General features: G+C 44.9%; 1 protein-coding gene across 1 annotated transcript in view; it reads left to right on the top strand.

The window, feature by feature from the left end:
- LOC104911778 (mitogen-activated protein kinase kinase kinase 20-like) overlaps window positions 1–16,872 on the top strand; it is a 23,743-nt gene extending 6,871 nt beyond the window's left edge. The window contains exons 2-6 of the mRNA XM_031554304.1: window positions 17–109; window positions 9,257–9,373; window positions 10,765–10,839; window positions 11,886–12,036; window positions 15,516–16,872. Coding sequence (XP_031410164.1) covers window positions 17–109; window positions 9,257–9,373; window positions 10,765–10,839; window positions 11,886–12,036; window positions 15,516–16,189 — 1,110 coding nt within the window. The 3' untranslated portion in view covers window positions 16,190–16,872. The remainder of the gene's footprint in view (window positions 1–16; window positions 110–9,256; window positions 9,374–10,764; window positions 10,840–11,885; window positions 12,037–15,515) is intronic.
- The last annotated feature ends 6 nt before the right edge of the window (window positions 16,873–16,878 follow it).

Here is a 16,878-nt window from a genome sequence, read left to right as displayed (position 1 = left end):
TCTTTTCTTTTTTCAGGACTCTGCGGGTGAAGCTGGGGAAGACGTAGAGAAAGTAGTGAATCTTGAACTCGTTTTTGGCTATCACTTAAAGCTGGGAAATGGTCCAAAGGTAATCTGGGTGTGTTGTATCAGCTTGGCTATCTTTTTAGTCGGTACCCAGAGTGTCCCGTGTCTTCTGGATGCAAAAAAATGAATCCTCTTGTTCTGGAAACTGCAGAGCTAATTAATGTCAAGGTAGCAGGTAGGGCTGAGCAATGATAGGCAGCCACGCCTGAGAGAGCATGGGAGAGCACAGTGCTGCAGAAAGCTTTGAATGAAAGCTTTTGTTTCCTCACCAACAGTTTTTCTAACTGTCATTTCTGTAATTTGGGCTTTCGCTTTGTTCCCTTTATCCCAATGGGTGTGCAGTAACAAGCCGTTTATGCAGAAGAGCCTATTCAGACAGAGGAGTTTGACGGTGAGAGACAGTTGGGCAGCAGCATGTGCATGATATCTGTGGACATGAGTTGGTTTTGCCTCAGCAGAAAGGTGGTGTCTGGCTCTGCAGCTGGGAAGAGATGGACGGCACGTGGCATGCATGGCTGGGGAGAATGGAACAGGTCCCGGTGTGGCTGTATTCCCCCACAGTGCAGTGGGGAACTGCAGCCCACTGCAGACAGCGAGACCTCTGTGCCAGGGTGGTAACAGGACTGCCAGAAGGCCACATCCTGACCAAAACTTGGCTCTGCATTGGCTCAGGTACTTCTTGGCACACCCTGTGTAGTGGGAGCGTTGATGACCCCAGATGTTCCTGCAAAGCATTTCCACCACGTTGTCTGTTCTTGAGAGCAAGGATTATCCCATGCCTTTCATTTTCTTTATCCAGCCTGCCACGGACTTTGAGTTCAAGGGTTTTAGAATTAATTATCTATGTGAAAATGATGTGCAAAGCATTTCTGAGTTGGAGTCAGGGGTTGCGACAGCAGGATTTGTTTCTTTTTGTATTTGGCAGATCTGCATTGTGTGTCCACCCCAAACTTGTGGGTGGCTGACTTTCATCTTGTGTTATCTGACTGCTTTGCTTTCAGGGCACATTGTTTGCAGAAGTCTCTTGATTTCAGTACTTAGTGGTGCTTGCAGAGAAAGCATTTAGGTTTGTACTTAGTAGGAACTTGGACTCGTACTGAAATCATTTCATCAATTTGAAAAAAGCATTTTACTTTTTGTCTGGCGATTTCCTTTTTTGTTTGTTTGTTTCTTTTATCTTGAGCACATTTTTCCTATGAAAATCTTCTCTATCGCTGTGTGAATTACTTAGACTTTCTCAGTGTTCTTGAATGCTCTTATGAGCTGTAGAGCTGCTTTTCTGTAGACATACATCTTTCCCTGCCATGTGCAACTCCACAAGGAACTAAAAGGCTATGCAATACCTCGTCTCACTTGTATTTCCTGTATGGTCTATGAGCTATAGCGCAGGGAGGTGGACAGCCACAGGAAATTCAGTTTGCCAACTGAGTTTGAGGACAAGTAGATATTTTATCTGGACAGCTGCAGTGAGCAAGTAGTCTGAGTGAGTTGTGCATAAGCATAACACCAGCAAAACATGTTCTTGTACGTACAGCACACAAAATTTGGCTAGCTTGCTTCTTTGAAAACCCCACGATATAATCTTCTAGCTCCCCTAGAGGCTGCCTTAATGCAACTACTGCTGCCATCACCCATGTTTGTTATGAAATGGAGACACTGGAGAAACAAGGGTTGAAGGGTTTCAATTTCCTTTATTGACCCATTTTTGTGTAAGAGTGGAACCTGTTCCTGTAAAACTGGGTCAACAGAAGCACTCCGAAATGCCTTCTGCCATCTTTATAGCAAGAGAGCTGGTCTACATCAGTCTAAAATTCAGTTTCTTAAAGGAACTTGGTCCATATAATCCCCAGTAACAGGTTGCCTACCTAACATCTACCTGACATCTCTCCTGTTTCAGCCATGAGGGAAAAGTGGCAATAAGCTCAAATCAAGGCTATAAGTGTGTTCCCTGGTGGACTGCTGGAGCTGTGTGCATCAGGGGAGACTGCTAGGCTCTACAGGAGCTGGTGCAGCATAGCAGGAAGGGGCTGTGCCATGGAACTGCTAATGCTGGGGGTTCAGCCCCAGCTGATTCTGCCCTGGTCCCCTGGGCTGCACTCCTACCAGTGGTTGTAGCACATCTGCCCAGGTAAGAGTATTGGCAATTGGAAGCAAACCAGCCCCTATGCCCAGAGGTGCTCTGCCAAAGTCTGGCATAGAGACACATGAGACAAGAGTGTGCTCCCCATCCCAGCTAAAGCACTGATGTGGCACAGCCACAGTGATTTTTAACAAGGGTCCTGCAGAATATGCTTCAGGATGGTAGCTTTATCTGTACACCAGATGTTCAGTCTTGTCTGTACGCTAAATGAAATGTTGACTTCCCAGTACGCGACCTTACCATACTCAGATTTGTTATCTAATTTAAACGCATCTTCTAGTGAGATTATGTTGGTTTCCACCAGCTGATAGACGCAGTCATTTTGTTACAGCTTCCTTCCCTTTTTAGCTGCATCTTTAGAGGTGATGAAAGCTCGGTGACCTTTGTGCTCTCCGAATGCATCAGGAGTGAGCGCTGCAAAGCTAACCTGGTTTTTAGAGGTTTCTTTTCCAATTCTTTTAGCTCAAGTTATGTGGTTACTTCCATTTACTTCCTGTTAATGACCTTTCTGTACACAATTCCCACTGAGCTAAAAGGTGATAGCTTTAGACATTTTGTAAGAATTTTTATTCCACAAATTAGAAAAAGTGGGGGAACACCAATTAACTCCAGAATACCAAAGAGGGTAAAAAACAAACCCTGGCAATTGTGGCTTGAGCTGATTCGCAGAACTGCGAAGGGAATTTTCAATGGTTTTCTCATCCTAGGTGGCTCATTAAAATTTCCCAATCAGGGAAAGGTGTCTGAGCTGTGTCGGCTCCACATGGATGAATCATCCAACCCCTTAAGAAGGATGGTTCACAGTCTTTTTTGTCTCCTGTTGATGCGTTCCTTAGTTTTGGTCATCAGAAAGGCAGATTTCACCATGTCTTTGAATGTTTTCATTTTTACCGAGCGTGGCACAGACTGACCTACATCCAAACACAAAGCCTTGAGGGTGGCTTACCATTTTTGCTGTCTTTTCCCTCTCTCCATTTGACAAGGTAAGGAGCAGAGCCTTGTCAAAACCATCTGCTATCTGTGAGAACTATTTTCTAGCCTCAAATATCCAGACTGGCATATGTTTTAATGCTGTTATTTAAATGCGTAGTGCAAAATTGAATATAATATTAAGGCTACTTTATAGAGAAATGGTGACCGGCTCTTCATGTGGAGAAACACTGGCTGGCAAAATGTGGAAATACCACTCAAAACAGTGCTATAACACTCACTGTAACTGAGCTGCAGTTTCATGAGGGCTTGAGATCATTTCTACTACTACTTCCTCTCCAGCCTCCCAACATGTTGACTCTGATAAAACCTTTCTTTACTTTATTAAAAATAATTCCCAGTTAAGACAGGTATGGTATAGCATGTTTAGTTTACTAAGGTATTCAGCACATTACAAACATGGCAAAAATAAAGCAGTGGGCTAGGTCACAAATTAGAAATTCCAGTTTATATATTTTTCAGTTGTATTACACTACCTTTATCCTTCCATTCCTTTGCGAAGATACTTGCAAGTAGCTTGGCTTTCTATCTAGCCTAACCTTCAAAGCTTTTTCTTTAATTACAGCTTGAAGCATGATGCTCTCAATACTAAAGGCTGAGTTCATGTGTGCAGCAGAGTGGCATTCTCATAGGCTTGATTTGTTCAGATTCCAGTAAATAGTTGGTATAGGAGGAAATACACTGTGAAGGCAAAAAAACCAATATCTAAGATGTAAACTAACACCACAGCCATATTTAAATATAACCAGCAAGAGTAATTGCTTTCAGTGCAGTCTGCCAAGGCAGTGGGTTGGTGGCAGTGCCAGACCTTCAGTGTAGATGTGTTCTTCCCAGAGGGTTTCATGGGCCATGCCCTGGCTCTGCAGGAGAATGTGCACAGAGACAGTCCCATGTCAGCGGGGCCATGACGCCTGTGCTGCTCTGTTCCATTCTGTCATGTTTCACCAGCATGGGTGGGAAGTGCCCTCACAGCACAGTGCTCACCGCAGGGCCCGTGCTTTCCTTGCATCCACTGGAGAAGTGCAAGGCCGCGTGCCTGCCCAGGCTGGGTCCCAGTCTGCCACAGCCTATACATGAGGGCTCTGGCTTTCCGGGAGACTGAGCCAGTAACACCAACACATCTCTTGCTTTGTTTCTTTGCGCTGTAAGGCAGTCTCTCTCACAAGGCCTTTCCTCCACCCGTGATGTTCTCTTCCCCCACGACTGAAAGAAACCGGCAGCACAGCCACCTTGTCTTGCTGCAGCCCGGCTGGCAACAGCCTGCCCTGACCTGAGACATGAGCCATTGTTAAGGGTATAACACATTTACATATTTTGCAATAAAACATCGGTTATTTGCATTACTGTGTCAAGTTTTATTTGATTCTTTCACCTAAAAATGACTCATTTTCCTTTCTTGTATTTTAAAAACCAACTACTCTAAGCTTGTTTGAGAATAATCAAAAATTGCCCATTTAGCTAGAAGTCATTTTCTTTTCAAAAGGCAAATGTTATTTAATCTTTCAGCTGTTCATTGTGCCATCATAAATACTTTCTTTTCAGCACAGTTGTGGGGACTGAAATGAGCCCACTAATTGCCTCCCATTTCGACTGACATGTGGTGGTTTAGTGGAAAGAGAACACAGCGGGGAGAAGGAAATAGGAGGCTGAGAAAATGAGAGCTAATTATTTTCACTGCCTCATGTCAGGCTCTGTGTCAGCCTTGTTTTTACAAACTGGAAGGTTTAGCACTAAATAAAACAAACTGGCGTCATGTTTTTATATACTGGCAGTGTCATGGAAGCAGCTGCACATCTCAAAGACAATATAATGCCTGCATTCGCATGGACACCATCTGACAGCCACTGTGAGCCACTGCTAATGAGGATATCACAGTGGTGCCAAGTGAAAGGTGCTGAATTATGTATGATTCTTCATCAGTGCAGCAATAGTCCTGTACATCATTATGAGACATTGTTTTGCTGAAGAGATTAAAACATTCTTAGTTCCAGACCCTGCAACCTATACACGCTACAAGAGGTTATTAATGGAATTTTTAGGGAGAGTTTCTTGTGGATTTCTTTTTGGTTAAAAATATCTCATGGGACAAAGCCGTGGTGGGTCATGACACTATATATATAAAGAAGAGAAGCAAATTAACCGTAATTGTGTTATCTTCCTTTAAATCCAGAATAATAAAATATAGTGTAGCAGGGTGATACATAATGATAAATAACCCAAGTGCTGTCACTAGATGTTCAACTCTAATGCCTTTAAAACAGCAGGTTTCAGCAGCTGAGATAGATAATAGCTAAGAATGTAAAGGAGCTTCTGGGGACCTAAATCACCAACATGCTACTACTTTTAGTACCAGCATGACCGACATTTTTTTCATATTTGTTTCATCTCATGTTACATCTTACTTTTCTTCTAATACCCAGTTGCCTGCTACAATGGCATGTGTTGTTTTTTTTCTCTTGAATCTTAAAAAAAAAAAAAAGTTTAATTGCAACTGCTGATTCTGAAATGAACCCTGAACTTGGGCCTCCTTGGGAAAGGAAGTGTCATCCCAGCGAGAGTTTGAAGCAGGGATGTTGCAGGAGACATGTTTGTTGCTTAAAGCCCGTACCTGAGCTTTTTCATTTCCCTTTCTGTTTTTTTTTTTTAAAGACGTTAGTGCACATGGGTTTAAAGGAGCATCGTCACCACACTAAGCAGGAGCCTTAATTTTCAAAGTGTTCTTATTTTCTGTTTTGAAGCTGGGCAGTGGCTCAAAATACATTTGTGAATTGCTTTTCTGCTTCTGCTATCAGTTGCAGAGGCTGCCAATTTAGTAGCTTTGTCAAAACGTTATTCAGAAATGCTTTCCAACCAAAGTTGTACTGGTTGTGCCTCTGGTTACAAAACCAAATTTTTTTAACATAAAGCTGAAATTATTTATATCAAAATTGAACAGGTAAATATTCTGAGATAGTTTGATGTTTGAATTGCAAGATATCTCGGGAAATCTCTTTGATGCACCATGCGTAAATATACTTGTCTATAAGACATTTCAAATGAACCATTTCCAAATTATTTCCCTCAGTAAGGCTGTTACTAAGTGTAGCCTCGGTCCAAGAAATCTTCTGGCTCTAATTCATTAAAGATTTGAATTACATTTTCTTGATTTTCTAGCCACATTTTTGGTTATGCAGTTGAGCATCTCTCTCTTATTACCTCTCTTATTCTTTTGAAAGTAAGAACCAAAAAATCAATTGGAAAACAGGGAAATATGTCCCTTTTTGTGGTTACAAACCTAGCTTTATCTACTGTGTGTTAGAGCAGAATGGTTACAAGCTTATAAGAAAAGCAGCCATCAACTTATCTTAAAAATTTCCCAAGGACCATGATTCTAAAGTCACTGAGCTGCATGCTTTCTCCTTCTTTTTCTTCCTTTCCTCTCTTTCTTTTTTTGTCTGTTATATTTTTTCTGTTTTTTCTCTTTTTCTTCCAGCCTCTCCTCCCTCTCTCTGTTTTTATTTCTCTGTCTTCCCCCACTCTGCTGACTCCTTTACCGTAACACAAAATGAAAGCCTTTCCAAATAAGACACAGGCTTTTGAATGACCAGAGAGTGAACATTCAGTGCCGTTATTTTCTCTTTTGGTCTCTGCACAGTGTGTCTGGAGAGGACCCTGAGGAGGATGGACGGTTTCGGGGCTGGATTTTAAGGATGGGCGAGCATGTTTCTTCCTCTAAAGCCGTGGCTCATAGCAGGGGAAGGTGGTGTTTATGCTGGGCTTGTGCATCCACAGCTGCGTGGGGCAGCCTGATTTATTCCTGCACAGAGCACTCCTGCATGTGCGGCTGATCTGGCAAGGGGCTGGGTGCTGGCAAGTGCCCACCGCATGTTGGACCCCATATTGGCAGGGTCTGTCAGCCTTGTAGATATGGGAGTTTGATTTACAGGGTTAATTGAGACAAGCTCATGCTTTTCATATGTGGTATGTGAGGAGCAGAAAACCCTGAGCCATGAAGGTGCAGAAGCCCTGGCACAAGGCAGCAGACAGCTTTGGCTCTTGGCTTGGCACCAGGCTCATGACAGGAGATCCACTAAAGTAGCTGGGTGCTATTGATTTTTGTCAACATGTTGGTCTTCACTTGGCTTAGGTGTTTTTGTCATTAAGCACTTTGTCTCTAACCTCAGCTTAGGTCTGCAACAGAGGACTCAGGTAGCACAAAATTAGGAAATCCTATTAAAAAGTCAGGCAAAGAAAACATTGCAGGCAGCAATAGGAGCACAGGTTGAGAGGCGAGAAGGAGTCAAAGCCCACTTCTGCACTGCTGCAGCTCAGTCACACAGCATGAACAGTCCTCGGCCGACTGCCTGTGCCGTGTCGTGCTGCACCCACCTGAGAAGAGGCAGCCCACAGCCCAAAGCAACGGGATAGAAAAAGGCCATGTGGAGAGATACAGTCTGTGATCAGGCGATGGAGGCACGGAGTGACTTTGTACCTTTTGTGGGTCATTCAGGAAAATGAAGCCAGGACTGGAAGCTGAGCTCAGTGCATATGAGCCTCAGGCCAGTGCCCGAGTGCCAGGCCATGGCGGTGCTAAAACCAACTCCCATGTCCACTCTCCTCATAAAACTCGTGAGCTTTCAATGGGGACAGATGGACACACAGGGCCACGTGCTTTCATAAGCGTCATTTGTCTTACGCTGCTGTACATTTCTGTGTACAGATAACTGCTTATGCCAGCCCTTGGCCCTGAGTGGCCATCTGTGTCCCCATTGAAGGTTTTTGCATTTTTTGAGTAGCCTTGAGGAGATGACTGCCTCCTGTGAATGCCAAGATGGCAGCTGCATGGCCAGCAGCATGTGGGGACGCTCCTGATCCTCAGGCACACCTGGAGGGGTCCTCGTCTGCCATGGGCAGTCCCCATCCAGGCTGCACAGAGATGGAGATGCCCTGCTTGGTGCCACCCGACTTGTCTTTCAGGGAGCAGGCTTCTGGAGGAGCTGGACAGCATCAAATCCCAAAATCACCTGCAGTGGTCTGCAGCAAATCTGCTGTCCCCGCAGAAGCCTCCCTTGCCATTGGCCGGTGCTCAGCCCACTCAGTCCTGTAGAGCCACCAGCCTCTTGCAGGCTTACGCCCACACAAAGTGCTAGATTTGGTGCTATGTTCAGCCCATGGGATTATTTAAAGATACCTTCCACTGCTTTGGTTATTAGACTTGTCAAAGCTGAGCTCCCTTAAAATTACCAATGCTACTGGAGGTGAGAGGAATCACAGAATCACAGAATTGTAGGGGTTGGAATGGACCTCTAGAGATCATCAAGACCAACCCCCCTGCCAAAGCAGGTTCCCTACACCAGGTCGCACAGGTAGGCGTCCAGGCGAGACTTGAATATCTCCAGAGAAGGAGACTCCACAACCTCCCTGGGCAGCCTGTTCCAGTGCTCCGTGACCCTCACCGTGAAGAAGTTCTTACGCACATTCGTGTGAAACTTCCTATAAGGCTGAGGATGGTCAGTGCCTCACTGGGCACTCAGGATCTGAAGGAACTGAGCTGCACTAATCAGTTTATCCTCCTGCCCATTATTAGAGGGACTGTCCTAAAAGTGTTGCACACACCCTCTGGTCCTTCATTCCCAGGTTCACCAGGAAGATGTCCCGAGGGCCAGCTCTGCCTGTGGCTCCAGGTGATGGTTTCCATGGGCTGTGCCTCACCACCACTGCTCATATGAGCAGGCTGTACTGCTGGGTGAAGTGCTGCTGGGTGAAGAGCTGCCGGTCTGGGGCCCTCCAGGGAACCACTGAGGACAGTCAGACCTGCCAAGGTGTCTGCTGTCTCTCAGAGGGACCTGAGCGGGAAGTGAGCCAGAGAACCTGAGGTTTTTCCATTAACAACATTCATTGCAAAATGTGCATATACTAAAACATGTATATGCTCCTTGCCTTCATTGTTGTTGCTGGTTTTATTTTTTCCATTTACAGTGAGAACTAGGCTGGATTTGGTTAGTCTTTGTTTTTTATACTTTGAATTTTATTTTTTGTATTCTAACAATCAAGCATTCTTTTTTTTATTATTATTCATAGGACTGTAAATGGAAAATGTACATGGAGATGGACGGGGATGAAATTGCAATAACCTACATAAAAGATGTGACATTCAACACTAACCTACCCGATGTAGAGATTTTAAAGATGACAAAGGTATTTACAGCCTTAAAGCTTTCACGAATTCACAGATCTCAAACAAAGACATTAAAATACCACAGCAGTCGACTTTTGTGCTTGCAGAAGCTCAGTCTCTTGACAGCTTTTAAATAAAATGCACATTTTAAACAGATGTGTATCATAATAAGAGTTAGCTATTTTGGTTCTCTTTTAAGCTGACAATAATGTTAACAATAGAAAAACAAAAGAAGGAACTAATTTATGTTTTCTTGTTTTAATTCCATGTCATAGCATCTGAATTTATTACTCCTTTTAAAGATGAGAATGTTAAAAACTTATGTTCCTTTTCAGGAGGAGAAATTGATTTAAATGTTCCAATTTGAAACTTCATGTGATTTGTCTGGGTTTTTTCTCTCTTTTTTTTTCCCCCCTCTCTTTTTTGCATAGTTTTAGAACTTTTACATGCTTTTAAAACTCCCTCTTTCATGCAACAATGGGTTCCAAAGACTGAAACCCGTCAACATGTTGATCATGGGCATACAGCCCTGCACATCTGCAGTTCAGTGCCACTGGGCATTTACCCTATTTGAGTAAACCCGCCTGTAAGTATTTACCAGCCAGCATTTAGACCATAAGCAACAGAAGGTTTGTTAAAGCACAGAATGCACTGAACATTTTGTTTGCTGTTATTTTAATTGATTGTTTTTATTAATAAGCTCTACTTAATAGTAGCTAACATCATAAATGAAAAAATATACATCTTCATTACCAGTTAGAATGCTTCTCTAATGTGCACTGATTTAAATACAAAACAAAAACAAAAAAACCTCCTGAATGCCTTTAACTGTGTATTTTATTTTTTTTTTTTTTGCAAAATTGGCTGTTTTTTTGCTGAAGGAAAAACTGAAAATCATACTTTCAACAGAATTTTAGGGAAAATATGTCTTTGACAGAAAGTATTCTTGTATTTAATGTCATAGTCACGCTAAGACTGTTGTTATAGCTAGGGATTTCTTCACCGTTGTAATTTTATTGTTGTTATATTATGTCATTGCAAAATAGCTTTCTGTTTCATTTCCAGAAATTTCATCTTGGACATTTCCATTTTTTCATTAAAAAAAAAAAGAAAAAAGAAAAAAAGAAGAAAAGACTTAAATGTAGTAGTCTCCAGATACAGTAGGATTAGCACATACATCTGTATTATCTATCAGGGACCGTCTCCAGGAATATTTATTGCATGTGTGTAAAACTGAAGGGCGATGCCCCCAGGAAAATATTCCATATGCGGTTTGTTCCATAACATTTTTAGATGTTAGCAATATGGAAAAGGATGAGAAAAGGCAAAAGTTAAAAGTACTTTTAGGGTGTTTCAGAGACAAGTCAGGAGATGAAGAGCACCTTATAAACCACCACTGTGTTCTTTTCAGCCACCGTTTGTCATGGAGAAGTGGATCGTGGGGATCGAAGAACATCAGTCTGTAGAATGTATTGTTACATATGAGGTAAGTTCTAAGAAAGAACAGCATGTTTATCTAAAATAACCTGTATGGGAGAAGTGGCAATAGCATCCCACAGCTCCGCTGTATCCTGTAATCAAGTCTCAGCACCCTGTAATTAATTGTAAAATCTAAAGTTTGGAGCAAAAGCTGAATGAGATTTACAAAGACTGTGTTCTCAGGCAGCTGCCTGGGACAGCTCTTTTTCTCAAGGATGAAAATTCCTTTTTCTTGAAGTGTAATGGCCAGTGTGCTCACGTCACTTGGAGGCTGTGGTTTTCTTTTTTTTTACCTTTTCAGTGAAGTGCTAATTAGGAGAGCTGAGGAGCAACAGGAGAAGAAAGAGAATAATAAGTCAAAAGTAAAAGAGGAAAACAAAATACAGAAATTAGCCTTTGTAAAAAGAGCTTGCGGTTGCTTACAGAAGTGATTTTATGAAGACCAATGCTGTGTTTCACAGTGAGGCTAATAATTGAGATTCCAGCTCTGCCCTGGACAAGGATTCGAGCACTGATGAAGTGATGAGGAAATCTTGCACCTTTTTGGTTTGTCTCATAAGTGAAGAACAACAGTTTCCTGTTGCTCTAGGTTTCTTTCAGCCTTTCAGAATTGCAGGCAGCATGGCTCCTGTAACTGAAGAGCTTCATACTCCAAACAAGCAAATGGGGAGTGTTCCCCTGCAAAAATACCTGTTTAGTCCTATCTCTTTTAGCAGAAGGTGCTGCCTATCTGGTGTTCACATTATATGACAAGTAAAATACTCTTTGTATTTGTAGAGGAAGGCTTTCAGATCTTTCCTCCACGTGGTACATGAATTGGAACACTTATTCACTGCCACATTTTTAGCATAATCATAAAATACAAGCCGAAATTATCTACTCTAAAAATACATGAGAACTGGCTAAGTGGTTTTGCAAAACAAACTCTATTCAGAGTGCTGCTGCCACCCAGGCACTAGTGGAAGTTCCCGGGCAGGAGAGCTTAATGGGCTGTGTGTTGCTATGTCCTCACATGCCTTGTATCCTTATGTGTGTTGTGTCCTTCCTGAGCAGAGCGACGTTCGAGCTCCCAAATCCACCAGGCACGTCCAAGCAATCAGCTGGAGCAAGGTGAAAGCACAGGATGAGGTCAAAGCGGTGCAGCTTATGATACAGACCTCGCTCCCCAACTCAGAGGGGCATTCACGGAGCAGGTCTGACTCCAGTAAGTCGCTACGTGTGAACTACCTACCTCTATTGCTGGTGTGGGCAAAGTGTTTATGTGGAGAACAGCAAAAAGACAACGCTATTATTCTCGTCCGACAGCAGAGCACCATCTTGCAGCTTCAGCTGGCATTGTGGTCCCTGTGACATCTTCATGGTCACATGCAGGAGCACCCTGGCTTGTATGACTTAGCTTAAAGGCTAAAAGTTAGGTAGTGTCACATGTTACATCACAGTGTGATTTAAGGAAGAGTGATCTGTATGCTTCTATAGAAAGTATGCTGGAAACAGTCCAGGGCACTTAGCTACAAATCTGTGGTATACTGTAAATCCCTTGCAGTAGCTTATCAGTAGCTCAGATCCTTCTTCTCCAAAACCCCCAGTACTTCACATCTTCCCCTATTGAGCAGAACCACAAAGCTGCACCAGCGCAGGGCTGACACCATGTGTCTGAGTCCACCAGCAAGGCAGGACTTGGCAGCAAGGATGCAGTTGTATGGCAGTGCATCTAATCAGCTTTGGGACTGGACTGAGAGCGCAGGCGGGATACTGTAATTATCTGTGTAACATATCTGTGCCATAGAAGAAGATGTATTTCTCAACCAGGATTTCAGGAAGGCATCTGCTGAGAAAGGAGACAATCTCTCACATCTATTCCCTCCGTCTTTTGGGAAATACGGTTTTCTACAGTCTTTTTGGGAACCTGGGAAGCCAGTGCTTTCAGTACGTTTTTATGCTTTCTCTCCTTGCAATCCAAACTCACCAAAAGTGCTGTGGTCAGCTCTTTCCTCCTGCTGCTGGCTACCCAGCATGCAGACAGCTTTGCACAAATGTCTCAGATACGAGCAGACCAAAATGTGTTCTTGATGGCTGCAAAGAGGAGTGGAAATCTTCCCATTGAATTCTTCTTCCACAGCTCTGCCTGCCCATTCTGGTCTGCTCTGACTCCAGTTCTGGCTTCTCCTGGAAGAGGGCTTTGGAAAAGGTTCTTTGCATCTTAAAGAAGTTACTCTTTTTGTACAGTGTTTGTTAGCCAAAGTAGGCTTTTTGGTTTTTTTTTTCTGATTCAGTTCACAGTAGCGCTGTAGAAATACGTAGGCTGGAGCAAGATGGCAGTCAGTGGAATTTCCTCATTCATGTGGCACTACTGCTGCATCTGGAGCAGACGCCTTGTGAATTGAGCACCGGTGGTTTAACAGACACGTTTAAAATGGGTGCTCATATTTCTAAATAACCTATCAATTTGCAGAACAACTGTGTTTTGTAATGCATGTGGGACGCAGCATGTCCTGAAAGACATGTTTTCACTGCAGATCAGCTCTGGTGATCCAGGTCTTGGGCTGATGAGCCATACAGCCATACCCAAGTGTGGTGTTGTATCTTCACAGGTTGGCTCTGCTGCAGTAAGCCAAGCTGCTTTCATTTTTTTGTGGCAAGCGGTGGGAGAGCTTGTCTGTCCCTCTGGCACATGGAGGAGTTCCACGAAGCCACTAATGTATTGTCTGCACCCAAGTGAATAGGCACAGTTCAGAGGAAATGGGTTACCAGCCAGCATGAAAGCTGCACCTCAGCTCTAGCAAATCTCCTGGCCTGTCTTCTATACCAGATCACCTACCCCAGGTTTAAAACAACACCAAATCCAAGCACAAAGGTAAGGGTAATAATACCTGTGTAAGAGGCTAAAATAACTGGCAGTGAAGGCGCTGCCCATGCAGGTTATTGCGTGGAGCATTTAATTCAGCATGCAGAACTGGTGGCTCAGAGACCTTATGAGGGACCCCAGCCTACGAGAGGACTGGGCCTAGGGCCTGTCCCACAGGTGGTGCTGGGTGATCCTTATTGGGCAGCTGCTCTCTAGGCTGGACACTGGAGGGAGCTGGTCCCACAGGGTGTGTGGTTGCCACCTGAGAGCTGGTGGTACACAAGGACCCAAATTCATGTCCTGAGCCAGCTGCTTCCAGATTTATGAGGTCTGTGTTTTACATCCAGAGCCTTTGTAGGAAGAAATGGGGATATGGTAGAGGAGGCTGTCTAGAAAATATATTCGAATCAGCATGTGTATTTCTTTTGAAACAATGAATTTCAAGGAGGTTAGGAAACAGAGAAATTGATTCCCACCTTTCTGTAAACGAAGATTCATCTCAGTGCAGCCAGAGCTCTCTGCTGTGGCGGCATCAGACCTGCACTTTGACAGGAAAGACGATTTCCTTTTGACATATTTGACATTAAGTTGAAGTGATTGAAATCTCTTGGGAGTCCAGCAAAGTCTAGGGGAAGGCGGAATGGAAGAGACCATCCACTATGTCCTAACAAGGAGCAATCCTAGCAAGGGCAAAGCCACTGCCAGCCCCCACAGAACTCTGCAGGCAGATGCAGCATTGCCATGGGAGAGAGGGGCTTGCAGCAGAGGATCTCTCCTCTGGAGACCTTCAAATGGTGAGAGAGGAGCTGGGGTCCTCTGCTACAGATAATAAAATCTTGTTTGTGTTTATCCTGTTGCAAACTGCTAGGGGCACACTTTCTGTTAGAGTGACATAACCATTTTTTAAGGAAAATCATTCAGATTTCTCTAGAGCAAAATTACATAAGCTACGTTTTATGCCTGAAGCTGGATGGAGGCTGTGGAGTGCAGCTGGGTCTTAGTATCATGATTATGTGAAATGGATTGACTTCTGAATTTGTAGTGATAATAAGAAACGAAGTGGCTCTGGCTGTTGTGGTGAGAAAATGGAAAGAGAGGGGGTGAGTCTGGCTGCTGCAGCAGGGTTTGCACTACCTCCACCACTGTGAAGAGCATGGCCAGTGCTGGCTAGGAGCAACACAGGGTGCAGCTGTGGTGCTGGCACACACCATGGGAGGTGCCCATGCTGTGCCTGCTCTGGAGGTCTGCAGGCTCTTTTGTTGTGGAAGCTGAGGAGGAATCTGCTGAGACTCTGGGGAAAAAAAGAGTTTACCATCTTTGGGAGAAGGGGCAGGCAACTCAGAAGGAGTACAGGGATATTGCTAAGGTATAATTTTAATCAGGGGAGACCTTATCACTCTCTACAATGACCTGAAAAGAGGTGGTAGCGGGGTGGGGGTCAGCCTCTTCTCCCAGCTAACAGTTGCAGGAGGAGAGGGAATGGCCTTTAGTTGCGCCAGGGAAGGTTCAGGTTTGAAACTAGGAAAAATTTCTTCTCAGAAGGAGTGGTGAGGTATTGGAACAGGCTGTCCAGGCAAGTGGTGGATTCACCATCTCTGGAGGTGTTCAAAAAAAAGAGTAGATGTGGCACTTGGGAATGTGGTTGAGTGGGCACAGTGGTGATGGGTTGATGGTTGGACTAGATGATCTCACTGGTCTTCTTCAACACTATGATTCTATGATTCTGCAATCTGTAGAGGTTTATCAGAGAGAGAAAACTTAACTCACCCCGTATCTGAAACAGAATGTATTTTCCCAGCAATTCACACAACGCTCACCTTGTTTCATTTCCCTGCCAGGCATCGACAGCCAGTGGATGCAGACGCTGCGCATGCACCAGATAGCCAAAGCCATTTCCCTGCAGCACGGCCACCCGCACAGCCCCACTACCATCTCACACTACCTGCCCTACCTGCAGAGCCAGGACTCCTACGCCGCTGCCGTGAGGCGGACACGCGGGCCCGTCAGTTACCACTACACCTCCATCAGCCACTCCAGGAACTCCTCTCCCCTCTCGCACAGTTTGGTGAGAAACCTGTCGAACCTACACCTCAACTCAAAGGGCAGCAGCACTTCCAGCACAGCATCGGACACGGCTTCAGAGAGGGACAGGTCCACAGGCAAGGCCAGGAACGCTTCGCACAGCGGCAACTCCCGCAGCTCCTCTGATGGGCGGCGCAGCGGGACGAGCTCCCCGGTGCCTCCCAGGTCCTCGGGCAGGGCCGGCAGGACTGCCTCCATGCCCCTGGCCCATGAGCAACGCAGGTACCCCCGCAACTCCCCCCAGCCCAAGGCCATCCCGGGCATGCCGCTGCAGGGGGAGAGCGAGCCTAGAAGAAGCGAAGGGGAGGGCAGGGTGAGCGAGGGGGGGTGGATAAAGGTGCAGCATGTAAAGAAGCCCCACAGGCAGAGCACCAGCAAGCAGGGTAAGGAAAGGCCCAAGGGCAACTGGCGGGGCCGGAGGACGTTCTAACGGGGGAAACAGCCGTAAGCTGCGATGGAGCCAGCTTTCCTCTTATTCCACTGAATATTCAACTGGGAGATGACACGTGCTTCTGCTCGACGTGCTCCAGCTCTCGGCGCACTGCACTGAAGCCATGACACTACCTCGCTGGGCTGGCTGCACCGCTCTGCATGCAGCTGGCTGGTGGGCACCTGGAAGGAGCCTGCCCTCAGCAATGAGACCTCTTCCCTCCCAGTACTGATGGATTTAATATGGTTGCCTCCCCTTCCTTTGGCTGCTCGTGTTCTTAGCTGACTGGATGTGCACTAATTTGCTTAATATTTCAAAAATAAAATCAGTAATACACAGCCATGCGCTGTAACAAAAGCCTCTCCGTTTCATCTACAGAGGAGTTGTGCTGCTAACTCTCCCATCACCTCTGGCTCTGAGCACTGTTTCAATACACTTTATTCACTCTGCTTCTGCCAAGGCCTTAGGAAAAGGTAATATTTTGGTCAGACCATCACAATCTCAAAAAGCAGGAGCACACACATGTTTTTCTTCAGGCCCACTCTGGTAACTTCACTTCTCCACTTCCAGCCATCCATCCCCTATCAGGAATTTCTCACCTCTTTGTTCAAACTCAGACACCAGGTATCTGACACTGCAGAGCAGACGCTGCGACACGTACAGTTGTCATAATCAGAAGGATAAAAAAA

This window comes from Meleagris gallopavo, chromosome 7 (assembly GCF_000146605.3).
Source record: "Meleagris gallopavo isolate NT-WF06-2002-E0010 breed Aviagen turkey brand Nicholas breeding stock chromosome 7, Turkey_5.1, whole genome shotgun sequence".
Classification (NCBI taxonomy): Eukaryota; Metazoa; Chordata; class Aves; order Galliformes; family Phasianidae; genus Meleagris; species Meleagris gallopavo.
This window is presented reverse-complemented; position numbering and strand designations above follow the sequence as displayed.